At 44.1% G+C, this 15,193-nt stretch overlaps 1 protein-coding gene across 1 annotated transcript in view; it reads right to left on the reverse strand.

Moving 5' to 3' along the window:
• Positions 1–15,193, reverse strand: part of LOC126412095 (dmX-like protein 2) — a 370,418-nt gene that overhangs the window by 39,719 nt on the left and 315,506 nt on the right. The window contains exons 54-55 of the mRNA XM_050081514.1: positions 14,074–14,134; positions 1,392–1,600 (exon numbers count right to left, since the gene is read on the reverse strand). Of these exons, the coding sequence (XP_049937471.1) occupies positions 1,392–1,600; positions 14,074–14,134 (270 nt within the window). The remainder of the gene's footprint in view (positions 1–1,391; positions 1,601–14,073; positions 14,135–15,193) is intronic.

Here is a 15,193-nt window from a genome sequence, read left to right on the forward strand (position 1 = left end):
ATAGGGAGAGTCTGCTATACAACGTAGGCTGAATGAGCAACAGGTTTCTTCTTTGGTGGATGAGGGAAAGATTTCTGGATACAATAGCCTTCATTTTAAGGTACAATAAGAGATAGTTGAAGGATGTGGTTGGTTTTGGAGTGTTTGATACTGACAGATGTGTTCCTGTCACAAAAGGAACGGGTGAGGTTAATGTATACTACTGAAACATGTAGACTATAAAACCAGCTTCTGACCAGAAATGTTTTACTGTACAACTAGTTTCAATCTGTACAATCATCACATATGTCTACAAAACACAAAAAGAATGAGCAAATTTCTCAATGGGAGCATTACAACAGCATTGAGATTGGCATTTAAATAAATTACATGAGAAACAGCTACACTTGTCATTCTAAAATAGTACATAAAAAAACTTGTAGCCATAGTAAAACTATGATTAAATACCTGAGTTGAAAAGGACTAGATGAAATGGGTTTGGGGGTAGATTCTGAGATTCTGGAGAAGAGAACAATGGTTCTCCTTGCTATGATCCAGATTATGACAATGAATCTGAATGTTCTAGACTGGAGGGGGTTCCTTTTGGTGACCCATAAATGCTTTGGTATACAAAGATGTCATAAAAGCATTTAAGTCAGTTCTGTAGAAATGTTTGTAGAAAGACTATCGAATATCTGGCATTGGTGATGAAATGTTACACGTGGAAGTCATGCATGTACTGAAAGTACACAAAAACCAGAGATAGTCATGTATTTTGTACAGTTATGGATGAATGTTTCAGTGTCTTTGGTTCATCACAGCTGTAATACGAAATTAAAACATGTAACAATGTACGATTTGAAAACTTAATGAATACATATATTAAATTCAAGCATCAAACCACTGCTGCACACAGTCTTAGGGTATGCACGTAAGCCATATCAACTTAAAAATAGTTCTTGAAGTAACAATAAGCTTGAGTATTTTAAAATTATTTTTTGGCACTGTGTCACTTCCTCGTGCATGTGCTACTGTTTTTTCCTTCTAGTTAAATTTCCTCTCAGCATTGATAGTGAACATATCATTTGATGAACTAATGGTGAACAAAACAGAACGATGACCCGATAACAGACAAACACAATTCTTTTACAATTTCACTGGAATTCCATTACGGTTGAGGATGTTTTCCTGAATTATGAACTCTGCATTACAATGTTTTGCACTTATAATTTTATATGTTTAACATATTATATGAACTGGAGTACAACAAAAAAATAAAATTTTGATGTGCTTACATATTCTGAAGAAGTATTTTAGTGACAACTCATGTCCAAAATAAAATAATCAAGCTATCATCATCTGCTGCAAGACAAGAGATAGGTAAATATTTTACTGAAGAAAAAAGTACTTACAAAGAAAGGACGGCTGCCATTGCTTGACAAGCCAACCTGCCACAGGCTGACATTTCCATCTCCATCAGCAACCCCAAATTTGTTTCCATGTTCACTGAAACGCACCCGAGTCACCTTTGCAAATGTTCCAGATGGTCTGGGAGTGGCAACAGAATGCTGCTGACACCATTCCCACATCTGCACTGACCCATCTTGAGAGCCTGTGAGGTCTACAACAACAAAAAGAAAGATTAACTCTAGATAAAATATCAGAAATATAGCAAAGCTCTGCAATAATATGTCCTTTCATGTGGTGCTTAAGGCAGTGACTCTGAATTTTATCAAGAGTTTGCTGAAGATATTATTTTTCAATTATATTTATAAGGTTCACTAAAAGATTTGAGGAAATATTGCAATTTCTCATTAAAAAAGATTTTAAAAAATAATAAAAAATCTATGCACAAAATTTTATTTAAAATCAAATTCACAATGTGTTTTGTATTAAAGTAAGCATTGCCAGTTTCAACTCAAATCAATAAAACAATATTATCTTTATTAAAGATGCCATATGTTAAATGCTATGTATGGGGCTGAGTAAAATATACATGAAGAACTTGTCATTAGATTTAAACGACTGTTGATGCACTGCTGAAGTTCCTCACACATCTTTCCCTGGAGTGTCAGCACAGACACCATTATTCATATTACAGTTAATTCAAAGATGGCAATAAGAATAAAAGATGACATCGATGATAAGAGAATTAGTAATAGGCCTATTTGCTTAAAAAATATGTACAGGATGCAATCTAAATAAAATTTTGGTACTTTTCAGTAGCTGAAATTGTTCTAACTTGTACTTCTACAATTATTAAATTACTTCCAGATCTGCCCAACATATTCCCTTTCATGTTAAATGCCTCAGTTCATTATCTGAAACCACAAACTGAATAGCAATACCATAGCAATACCTTGGGGAAAGTTGTAAGCAACGTTTCACAATCCTACACGGGTGAATTGTGATACTTTGAAGTGGACCAATCCATGGGTTTGTTTTGTTTTTGGGGAGAGAGAGAGAAATGATGTGGAGGCCAAATCTGAGCTGTAAGGTGCATGCTGAAGTGTCAAGAATTTAGGGTGACTTCTCGAGAAGTGTTCACATTTTGACAAAAAACTGAGCCCCTCTTTCCCAAGTTGGGCAGTTTGGTGGTACAGTAATTTCTACCACATTTAGTGAGCATTTCCTGTTTAAAAATGTTTTATTTTGTTTTCAGATGCGAAGATGATGATTAAATGTGACAAACAGGTTATCAAGTGTGATCATTTGCATCTTAAATTCTTCATGAGGCTCAATAAGAAGCTGAAAGCCATTATGATACTAGTTGTGTGACCTGAAGCTGAAAAGTATAATATATACAGACTTTGTTTACAAGATGGTCACTCTGTGTTCCCCTAACTTAGTACACCTAGTCTGTGTGAAGGTTTTTTCGTCAGTTCTAATAATCAAGCACTGTTGAACTTCACAATGGTAATATATCGTCGTTGAAGAAACAATACCGGCTGACTGACTTACTTTCAAATTTGTATTTTTTCAGTCAGTTTGTATCCTTGACTTTGCACATCTGATCTTACGACCAGAATGCTGGATTTTTAATTATTTACAAAGAAAATGAGCTAACACAGTGTCAATTTACGATAGGAGTGACAAATAGATGGAAATGCCACAAAACTGCAAAAGAATGAAATACCATGTAACTAGTGTGTTTTGGATGTGGTAAACAACACCACATAAATGCCAATGTGTGCATGTGTAGCCACAGTATTTCGTTGTTGTTTGCTTCCAATGTTCGAAAATGGTTCCTTGGTTGTAGCTTCGGTTTATGAAAATGGACAGAGTTTTACAAGACAATCTTTTTACTGAGGAAGAAATGTTTATCTGATGAAGTTAGCATTCCGAAGTGGAGTTTCCTTCCTGAAGTGATTGACAGCAGTAAGAAAATTCTCTAATTATTTATCTTGCATTAACAGAAATCCACTAAAACTATGAAATTTAGTAGTACCACATCTGCTTTATTGTGATATAAATCAGAACACCACACTTCACTCATTCTGTGCATTAGTTATTTCAGCGTGATACTACACTCAGCGGTGCTTATTATTTACCAGAAAATTCAGATAACTATCAGAATATGACAAGCAGTGACAGGAGAAGTAAGTCTAAAGCCTGCCCCGAAGAATGGGAGACAAACGCCACTACAATACTGAGAATGCATAGATACGCATATATTGAATATAAGACAGTCGAAGTGGCAAAATTGCTCATGATACTCCAAGAGAGGCAAAAACATGTCAGAAGTCCATTTAAAGGAAGTGTCATCAATATCTGATAGTAATAAGCAGACAGTATTTAACACATTCTGGGAAACAATGTCACGGTACCACAGGAAAAGTTACGCACTCACTCCTGCGGACATAACTCCAATGAAACGTCCAGATTACTGGTGAATCCAGGAAACAGCATGCCCAATTAATCTTTTGTGTAATGAGATGGGAAAACAAAGTATGCGAAAAGACATTTCTCAATAGTCTTGGGAATGAAGAAAGGGCTGTTCGATATTAGTTAGATAATTCAAAACCATAGGACGAACCCTATTTCACAATCAGAATGTTCCTGAATCGATCAAGTGTAGAGAATAGCCAAGATAACTTTCATAAAACAATTCCCGGACTGCCTTCTGAAACTGCCAACACGTTACTGCATGTAATCCACTTCTAAGCTGTACCTTGAATCTACAATACAGTACAAACACAGCTGTTTGGACCCTACAAAGAAAAATGTAATACAAATAAGGTTATATCAATACAATGGGTCACCTTTAGCTTGAATTTCAAAGAGGGTAATCTTAGCTTATTTTCCCCCAAGAAAGACCAGTATGACTTTTGTTGAAGTTCTAGGCTCAGAAATGTTAGTGAAGACATGTGGAAGCACCACAGGCAAGGCTGCAAATAAGAAAAGGATGTCCAGCGGAAGCTCTGCTCAATGTACTCCATGGACTTACAGGCCATGCAAGTAGTGCAGATTACTATAAAACAAAATTGATTGATCATAGCTTTACATTGTACAATTTAGAGAGACATGGTGCATTATGATGCTGGTTCAATGAAATGCAAGGTGAAATGGATGCATCAAGTTTTGCCTTGTGTATAGTGGAAACCCAGTCCAAAATGATTAAGGAAAATCCCGTCCAAGTCACTTTAGATTATGATGGCTGCACGTATCAGAAATGAAACATGATATTATCAAAGGTTCTTTTAAGATTAGCAACTGGTACTGGAGTATTGATTATGCAAAAGGTTTTGGAGAAAGGTCATACTCAGATGCACTGTGACCAATTTCACAGTTCCATCAAGTGCAAGCTCACAGGACATGAGTTAATCTTCCTAGCCAATATGCTTCAATATCTAGAGGCATAAAAAAAAGCCACCACTTTATGAAGTCCTTTGCCTAGATTACTCCTTTTTCACAAACTATTGTCATTGGTATTATGTCAACATATGTTATGAATGATCTTCTTGGAGGTTACTGTTTCTGAAGTGACAGGGTGATGTAATTCTTTGTTGCTGCTTGAATGGCATGTGGCGCATTTTTCTTGAAGAGATGAACAGACAGTAACAGAACTAAGTGAACAGTGTGCATATTTCAAGTTGTTTCTGTGAAGTCTTTCAATAAAAAATTATTAATGTTTCAAAACAGTGTTGTTACTAACTTTTTCAGCACCAAAAGCAATGGAAAAGTGAAGTCATAGAGAAGACTCTGACAAAGAAATACTGCATAAGTAATATATCCTGCAATAAATACCAAGACAGCCTACTGTCATAAATAAACTTTCTAAAGAGTTTCACTTTTTGATATCATCTAATTTTGTTGTTGTGCTACATTGCAAATTTAACACCCCTATGAAATGTATCAGTAATTCTAGACAGTTTTTTCTCTCTCCTGTAAAATTTGTGTTTTGCTTCTACCTCGGTATTGCTTCTTCACAGGCAATATGTATCTTATTCAAGGGATGTGTATGGACTGATTTTTCTTTTCCTCCAGGCCCAGAACGTAATATTTAATTCAAATTATGTATTGGAACCAGAAGCCAGGAAAACTATTTCTCTAAATAAATCAAAGAATAAATGGGACTTATTCTTGTTCCCATGACTACTCCATGTAACTATTTGCGTGTCTGTTAGGCAAGGGTAAAACAATTATTGGCAGACATAACAGATCTTCATGCACTAGAGATTAGCACTGATGTGTAAGATATTTTTCCTCAGTCATCTTATTTTGTGAATGAAAATATCATGAAAGAATACTTTACAACTTTAATCAAAATTAGTTCCATTTTATGAACCACTAAGAAAACAACAATAGGATTTAACCCCTGAAAATACATTGAGTTCAAATACTGAAATTATCTGAATTTGGACTGAAGAACTGGAGAAAATATTGTGATAACAGCAACAAAAATATTTGTTTCTGTGAAACATTGAAATGTTGTGACACTGCATAAATTACAGACCTGTAACTATTTATTTGCTTTCATGTCTCACTGTATCTCTAGAAATGCTTCTTTAAGCAATCATTTCACCTGAGAGTACTGCAAATGCTCAGTTGCATTACATATGAGTGTGCCATGGTGTACAATGTGTAATGGACTTTCTGAGCTCACTGTACCTAACATCCTTGATTGTGAATGTAAACACTGATAGTTATTTAAAATGGACCATATGTTGTCAGTAATGGAATATTCTGAACATCCACAGTGAGCTTAGGTTGGTTTGGGGGATTAAAGGGACCAGACTGCTATGGTCATCGGTCCCTTTTTCCAAAGACAAAGAACACCCACAGAGAATAAAAACGAGGAACAGAAGAGATCACAGACGATACAGAACAAGAGAAACTGAGACAAAGACAAGACAAAACGAACTAAAACCACACAGAGTGTGACGGTGGTTGGCCGACCATAGAAATAAAAAAGGAAAAGCCAACCACTTAGAAACACATTAAAAAAAAAAAAAAAAAAAAAAAAAAAAAAAAAAAAAACAGTTGAAAATCATAGGCCAAAGGCCAGAATCAACACAAAACAATAAAATAAAACAGAAACACTCAGATTAAATGATAAAATCCCCCTGCCCGCATAAAACGTAAAACTAAATCAGCCATAGTGGAGTCGTCTGTTAAAAGGGCAGGGAGCGTATCAGGCAGCGCAAATGTCTGCCTGACCACAGCTAAAAGGGGGCAGGCCAACAGAATGTGGGCCACTGTCAAAGCCGCCACACAGCGACATACAGGAGGGTCCTCCCGGCGCAGTAAATAACTGTGTGTTAGCCAGGAGTGGCCAATGCGGAGCCGACAAAGGACGACGGAGTCCCTGCGGTTGGCTCGCATGGATGACCGCCACACAGTCGTCGTCTCCTTAATGGTACGGAGTTTATTGGGTGTCATCCGATCGCGCCATTCAGCGTCCCAAAGCGCAAAAACTTTTCGGTGGAGGACTGCCCGCAAATCAGTCTCTGGGAGGCCAACATCCAGAGATGGTTTACACGTGGCCTCTTTCGCCAGGCGGTCAACATGTTCATTGCCCGGGATACCGACATGACCGGGGGTCCACACAAAGACCACAGAGCGGCCGCAACGCGCAAGAGTATGCAGGGACTCATGGATAGCCATCACCAGACGAGAACGAGGAAAACACTGGTCGAGAGCTCGTAAACCGCTCAGGGAATCGCTACAGATCACGAAGGACTCACCTGAGCAGGAGCGGATATACTCTAGGGCTCGAAAGATGGTGACTAGCTCAGCAGTGTAAACGCTGCAGCCAGCCGCCAAGGACCATTGTTCGGAATGGTCCCCTAGAGTTAGCGCATACCCGACACGACCAGCAACCATCGAACCGTCGGTGTAAACAATTCCAGAGCCCTGATACGTGGCAAGGATGGAATAAAAGCGGCGGCGGAAGGCCTCTGGAGGGACCGAGTCCTTCGAGCCCTGTGCCAAGTCGAGCCGAAGGCAAGGGCGAGGAACACACCACGGGGGTGTACGCAGAGGCGCCTGGAAAGGAGGCGGAACAGGGAAAAACCCAAGCCCGCAGAGAAGCTCCTTGACGCGTACGGCGATCGGACAACCCGACCGGGGCCGACGGTCCGGCAGATGGACGACCGACTGCGGGAACAGGACACGGTAATTTGGATGCCCGGGGAAACTAAAAACATGGGCAGCATAAGCAGCCAGCAATTGTTGGCGTCGTACCCGCAGTGGAGGTACACCTGCCTCCACTAGTACGCTGTCCACAGGGCTGGTGCGGAAAGCACCAGTGGCAAGGCGTATCCCGCTGTGGAGAATTGGGTCCAGCACCCGTAACGCAGATGGGGATGCTGAGCCATAAGCCAGGCTCCCATAATCCAGACGGGACTGGATTAACGCCTGGTAGAGCCGCAACAGGGTAGAGCGGTCGGTGCCCCAGCGGGTGTGGCTCAAGCATCTCAGAGCGTTTAGATGCCGCCAACACGTCTGTTTCAGCTGCCGGATATGAGGCAGCCAAGTCAACCGGGCAGAAATGCATAACGCGGGTCTTGGCTGCCGAAAACTGAAACCCATGCGCTACAGCCCAAGACTGCGCCTTACAGATAGCGCCCTGTAGCTGACGTTTAACAGCTGCAATGCCAGTAGAGCTGTAGTAAAGGCAGAAGTCGTCAGCATACAGGGAAGCGGAGACAGAATTTCCCACGGACGCAGCAAGCCCGTTAATGGCTATTAAAAACAGACACACACTTAAAACAGAGCCCTGTGGCACACCGTTCTCCTGGACGTGGGAGGAACTATACGAGGCCGCGACTTGCACGCGGAAGGTACGACACGACAGAAAATTGCGGATAAAAATCGGCAGAGGACCCCGAAGACCCCATCCATGAAGCGTAGAAAGAATGTGATGACGCCATGTCGTATCGTACGCCTTCCGCATGTCGAAAAAGACAGCGACCAGGTGCTGACGGCGGGCAAAAGCAGTACGGATGGCCGACTCCAGGCTCACCAGATTGTCGGTGGCGGAGCGGCCTTTACGGAACCCACCCTGAGACGGAGCCAGAAGGCCCCGAGACTCCAGTACCCAATGCAAGCGCCGGCTCACCATCCGTTCAAGCAACTTACAAAGAACGTTGGTGAGGCTAATGGGACAGTAGCTGTCCACCTCCAGAGGGGTCTGTCCAGGTTTCAAAAACGGGGATGACAATGCCTTCCCGCCATTGCGATGGAAACTCCCCCTCAACCCAAAGACGGTTGTAAAGATCGAGAAGGCGCCGCTGGCAGTCCACTGAAAGGTGTTTCAGCATCTGACAGTGGATGCCATCTGGCCCAGGAGCGGTATCAGGGCAAGCAGCTAGGGCACTGCGAAATTCCCACTCACTGAATGGAGCATTGTAAGATTCCGGGTGGTTGGTGCGAAACGAAAGGCTCCGACGTTCCAGCCGCTCTTTAATGGAGTGGAAGGCCTGGGGGTAATTCGCAGAAGCGGAACTCATAGCAAAATGCTCTGCTAAGCGATTTGCAATGACGTCGGAGTCAGTACAAACGGCTCCATTCAGTGAGAGCGCAGGGACGCTGGCAGGGGTCCGATAGCCGTAGACGCGTCGAATCTTGGCCCAGACCTGCGAGGGAGTGACATGGAGGCCAATGGTGGACACATACCGCTCCCAGCACTCCATCTTGCCTTGGCGGATAAGGAGGCGGGCCCGCGCACGCAGCCGTTTGAAGGCGATAAGGTGGGCTAAGGAGGGATGTCGCTTGTGACGCTGGAGCGCCCGCCGGCGATCTTTAATCGCTTCAGCGATCTCAGGCGACCACCAAGGCACAGCCTTCCGCCGAGGGGACCCAGAAGAACAGGGAATGGCAGATTCGGCGGCAGTAACGATTCCGGTGGTGACCGATTGAACCACCGCATCAATGTCATCAGTAGAGAGAGGCTCAAAAGAGGCAGCGGAGGAGAACAAATCCCAGTCAGCCTTATTCATAGCCCATCTGCTAGGGCTATGAGAAGAGTGACGCTGTGGTAGTGACAAAAAGAGCGGAAAGTGGTCACTACCACACAGGTCGTCATGCACACTCCATTGGACAGACGGTAAGAGGCTATGGCTACAGATGGAAAGGTCAATGGCGGAGTAGGTGCCATGTGCCACACTGAAGTGTGTGAAGGCACCATCATTTAACAGCGAGAGATCGAGCTGCGACAATAAATGCTCAACGATTGCGCCTCGACCTGTGGCCACTGACCCACCCCACAGAGGGTTATGGGCATTGAAGTCGCCCAATAGCAAGAAAGGTGGCGGCAATTGGGCGACCAGTGCAGCCAGGACATGCTGCGAGACATCTCCATCCGGTGGAATGTAAAGACTGCAGACGGTAACAGCCTGTGGCGTCCACACGCGTACAGCGACAGCCTCTAAAGGCGTCTGGAGAGGGACAGACTCGCTGTGCAGAGTGTGAAGGACATATATGCAGACGCCACCAGACACCCTTTCATAAGCAGCCCGGTTCTTAAAATAACCCCGATAGCCACGGAGGGCGGGGGTTCGCATTGCTGGAAACCAAGTTTCCTGGAGAGCAATGCAGAAGAAAGGGCGAAGGCTGATAAGTTGGCGGAGCTCAGCTAGATGGTGGAAAAAACCGCCGCAGTTCCACTGGAGGATGATATTGTCCATGGCTGAGAAAGGCGTGAAAGGACTGGGAAGGCAATTTACGCTGCTTGTTCACTCACTGCCACCGATTCAGTACCCGTACGAGAGGCATCCATGGCGTCTGAGGGACCAGCGAGATCAAGGTCCTCAGCGGACGCTAGAATCTCGACTTCACCCTCAGACGCAGAGCGCGAAAGGTGCGGTGGGGTTGGTGCCACCGCAAGTTCTTTGGCCTTAGAGGTCTTTTTCTTGGACTTCTCTCGCTGAACCTTGGGTTTCACCGGCTGGGAAGGCTTCACCGATTCAGTCTCCGGGACAGAGGAGGATCGTGAAGCCCTACGCCCGGCCGCTGGTGAGGACTTATGCCACTGGCGGCCGTCATCCTTCCCGCTGGTGGAACCCTGGGAAGGGAGGGTCCCAAGGGAACTCTTACGGGCGAGAGTAGCTGAAGAAGTTAGACGCTTCTCCGGATGAGAAGCGGGGACGGACGTCCCCGACGGGTGGGAGGAGGTTGCTCCTGAGGTAGGTGGTGCAGGAGCAACCGGTTGGGTAGAGCCCCCCACGGGCAAGGGGGCAGGAGGAGTCTTACTGCTTATCGAGCTGGCTGGAAGTCTCGAAACTGATGGGGCTAGCACAGGTGTTATAGCAGCTGCATAAGAAGATGTCATTCTCACAGGATGGAGTCTGTCATATTTCCTTTTGGCCTCAGTATAGGTCAGCCGGTCCAGGGTCTTATATTCCATGATTTTGCGCTCTTTCTGAAAGACTTTGCAGTCAGGCGAGCAAGGTGAATGGTGCTCCCCGCAGTTGACGCAGATGGGAGGCGGGGCACATGGAGTATCGGGATGAGATGGGCGTCCGCAATCTCGACATGTGAGGCTGGAAGTGCAGCGGGAAGACATATGGCCGAACTTCCAGCACTTGAAGCACCGCATCGGGGGAGGGATATAGGGTTTGACGTCACATCGGTAGACCATCACCTTGACCTTTTCCGGTAACGTATCACCCTCGAAGGCCAATATGAAGGCACCGGTAGCAACCTGATTGTCCCTCGGACCCCGATGAACGCGCCGGACGAAATGAACACCTCTACGTTCTAAGTTGGCGCGCAGCTCGTCATCAGACTGCAAAAGGAGGTCCCTATGGAAAATAACACCCTGGACCATATTTAAACTCTTATGTGGTGTAATAGTAACGTTAACATCCCCCAACTTGTCACAAGCAAGTAACCTGTGTGACTGGGCGGAGGATGCCGTTTGTATCAGTACTGACCCAGAGCGCATTTTAGACAAGCCCTCCACCTCCCCAAACTTGTCCTCTAAATGCTCGACGAAGAACTGAGGCTTTGTGGAGAGAAAAGACTCCCCATCAGCTCTCGTACAAACTAAGAATCGGGGCGAATAACTGTTACCTCCATCCTGAGACTTACGCTCTTCCCACGGCGTGGCCAGGGAGGGGAACGTTTTCGGATCGTACTTCTGAGCATTAAATTGAGCCCGAGAACGCTTAGAGACTGCTGGCGGCTGGCCGCCAGCGAGAGATGATGTACCACGCTTCATTGCGGGTCATCCGCCCTGATGCCACCTACTCCGACCAAGGGCCCTCCCCACGGGCGCCACCCAGCCACAGCAAAGGCCACCTGGCAGTATGGCCGTTGCCGGGAGTCCCGATACCCCAGGAGGATAGGCATCTACTCCTTGGCATACGTGGGGAGTTAACGGCGCAGGCATCAGTAGAGCGATCCCTGTGTTGTCAGGGGGCTACAACCAAGAGGGTACATGGCGGCCCCACCACAACGGACTGGCTACCGTGCTGGATCTTAGGTGCAAAAATGTCCAAGGTCGTCGTCGCAGTTAAAAGAAACACTGCAGAGGGCAGCGTGGTAATCGCACCCAGGGACGTATTCTCGCCCAAGAGATCGAAAACGAGCGGGACACCATTGCAACGACGAGCAATCCGGCTAAAGGTCTAATTGCACGACGGATATAGTGCACCATGTAAGGCGCCCTTCCCCAATTGGCTCGCTCTTCGGAATAATTTAGAAAGATGGAGGTCAAACCCAAGAGGGGACCATCACATAAGGCCGAAACATTTGAGACTCCTTTTAGTCGCCTCTTACGACAGGCAGGAATACCGCGGGCCTATTCTGATCCCCGAACCCGCAGGGGGGCACAGGGAGCTTATATCAAGATATTTGTGGTAGTGAAACTAGCAGTGACATGTTGAGTTACAGACAGGCACAATGAAAAGACTGTTACATATTAAGCTTTTGGCCAAAGCTTTCATCAAGGGAGGGGGGAAATCACCACACACACATTCACACAAGCAAGAACAACTCATGCACATGACTATCTCTGGCTGTTCAGGCCAGACTGAAACTGAAACACTTTGAGTGGGAGCAACAATCTGTAGTGGAGTTGGAAAGGAATAGTAAGATATGGGCAGGGGAAGACGAAAGAGTGCTGCCTGGCGGAGCATGCAGGGACTAGACGTGGTAGACAAGGTTACCTTGTTCAGCATTTGGAGGCTCTTAGGGCAGGAGGGAAGGGCAAAAAAGGGACTGGAAAAGGGGAAGAGATAGGCAAGTGGTTTGGCAGAGGAGGTGATAGGATAGGGGGCATAAACCGTTATGTGGAATGCGAGAACAATAGTTGCTGTAGCTTGAGGCTGGGGTGATTTTGGGGGCAGCAAATCTGTTGCAAGGATAACTCAACTGCCATTTGCACAGTTTGGAAAAGCTAGTGTTGGAGGTGAGGATCCCACATGGCCCAGCCTGTGAAGCAGCCATTAAGATCAAGCATGTTGTGTTCCGCTGAATGTTGTGCAACACGGTGGTCCACTTTGCACTTGGCCACAGTTTGGTGGTGGCCATTCATTCTGGTGGATAGCTGGTTGGTAGCCATACCAATACACAAGCTGAGCAATGATTTCAGCAGAACTGATATCTGACATGGTTGCTTTCACAAGTGGTCTAGCCTCTGATGGGGTAGGATAAACATGTGGCAGGACTGCAATAAGAAGTCCATCAGATGATGCTATAGGGTGATGAGGAGGCACTCCTTTGTAGCTGGTTCTTGGGGGGGGGGGGGGGGATTTGGGGGGGGGGGGGGGTATATGGTGTGGGACATGTATTTGTGGACTAGGGTCTGGGGGATAGTGTGTGTTTATGAAAGCTTTTGTGTGGCCTTTAGCATACTGGGCAGTGGAGCTGCCATTACTGGAGACGTGCTGTCCCTGGGTGCCTAGGTTTTATGGGAGGGATTTTTGGGTGTGGAAGGATTAGCAATGGAGGTGCTGTGATTGGTGGGTTTAATATGGACGGAGGTGTCAACAGAGCCTTGAGAGGGGAGGAGGCCAACATGCACAGAGGTGGCATGCCGGGCTGAGAAGGACCGAATGAAGCGAATGAGAGAGAAGGTGTTGAGATTGTGGAAGAATGAGGATAGGATTCCTGGCTCTGAGACCAGATCATGAAGATATCATCAATGAACATGATCCAGATAAGGGGTTTGGGGTTTTGGTAGGCTAGGAAGGTTTCCTCTAGATGGCCCCCAATGAGGGTACTATGTGGGTTGCTCAATGAATTAATTTTTTACCTTCTGTTCAAAGGAGAAATGATATAGTTCAGATGTCTGTGTGGAGAAAAGAAATTCTATAAACTTTCGCCACATTCCTTATCTGCAGCTGCAACTAACCTGCAGGCCTATATGACAAAATACCACGAATGTTGCCTCAAAACATCTATTCAAGGTTATTAATATTTTCTCTCTGTCTATGGCAACAAATTCAATGCAAGATGCTATTATACTCTTACTATTTACTTGATTTTTGGGAAACAACAACAACAGTATACTTGTTTTTAAGTAACAGCAGCATCTGAAAGTTCAGTAAATTTATTGAACCAAAAGATCTTAAAATAGTGCAGGATTAGATTGGAACTGAATATTTTTTCCTCTCGCCCTATTACAACAACAAAAAATGTACTTACACATTCCAAGCATTGGGTGAGAGCACAGTCTTCTCACCCCTTCCACTTTGTGTTTCATTATCTGGAGAAGAACATTCAATTAGTGAAGTCCAAACAAACAACAGCATAAATAACAATAATTATAATATTCTGTAAAAACAAAGCTACATACTTCACTTTGCATAAAACAGTATATGAATCATGCATATAAATTACATAACACTCTGAAGTTTCAAGTTCCCAGAAGCAATCAGAGACAAGACCAGATATCTTTCCTCGGGTTCTCAAAATACTTGGAATTCTAAATATGACAAAAGGTTTAGAAGAAAATTCAGCCAAATTGACAAATGAAATAAAAATAATCTTGTTGAGAGGAGTGACAACACGCATTTTGGGAATTATATCTGTAACCATTTGCCAATACAGCAATATACTGCCAAGAAGCTAAACACTTTGAATTAACCATGCACTGCTCATAAATTTATTACAGAAGGTATGAGGCAACAAAGATGACTTTTAGCCTCCAAGATCCAGATGTTCTTTAGCTCTTGACAGTGGCTGAAAACAATATCCCATTTTTCTCAATACTCTTGCTACAAAATAACTTGTGAATTAGAAAGTCATAAGGAGAATGAATTGTCAGAAATGAAGTGTCTTGACAATATGCTGTATCTGTTACTGAAGATTTCAAATAATCCAACATTCAATGCCAAAAATCAATAGAGGACATAGTTTGAAAAACAATGCATGGTTTTTGGGATTACAAACATTCAACTTTCTTCTGGTCTTTTGATTAACACTATTTGCTTCTTATGTCTGCATGCAAGAGCACTTTGCATTTAGTTGACACATTAGTAGTTTCAATTATGGTACTTTCTGCTTACATTATTACCCACATCATCATTTAGAAAAAAGAGTTATCAGGGTATATAAGCATTCAGTGTGCAGAAAATTATTTTTAACATCTGGTCAACAAACAGTGTTTGTAATATCTACTTTCACTTATGTTAAACGGCACAGAAGACTGTATTAACACAAATGCCCATTTAATGGACCTTAACTATCAATCAAATGAAGACCTTTTTAACCTGGTACGTGATTTCATAAGCATTTTCTTTAATGAATGATAGGTAAGGCTGGT

This window comes from Schistocerca serialis, chromosome 7 (genome assembly GCF_023864345.2).
Source record: "Schistocerca serialis cubense isolate TAMUIC-IGC-003099 chromosome 7, iqSchSeri2.2, whole genome shotgun sequence".
Classification (NCBI taxonomy): domain Eukaryota; kingdom Metazoa; phylum Arthropoda; class Insecta; order Orthoptera; family Acrididae; genus Schistocerca; species Schistocerca serialis.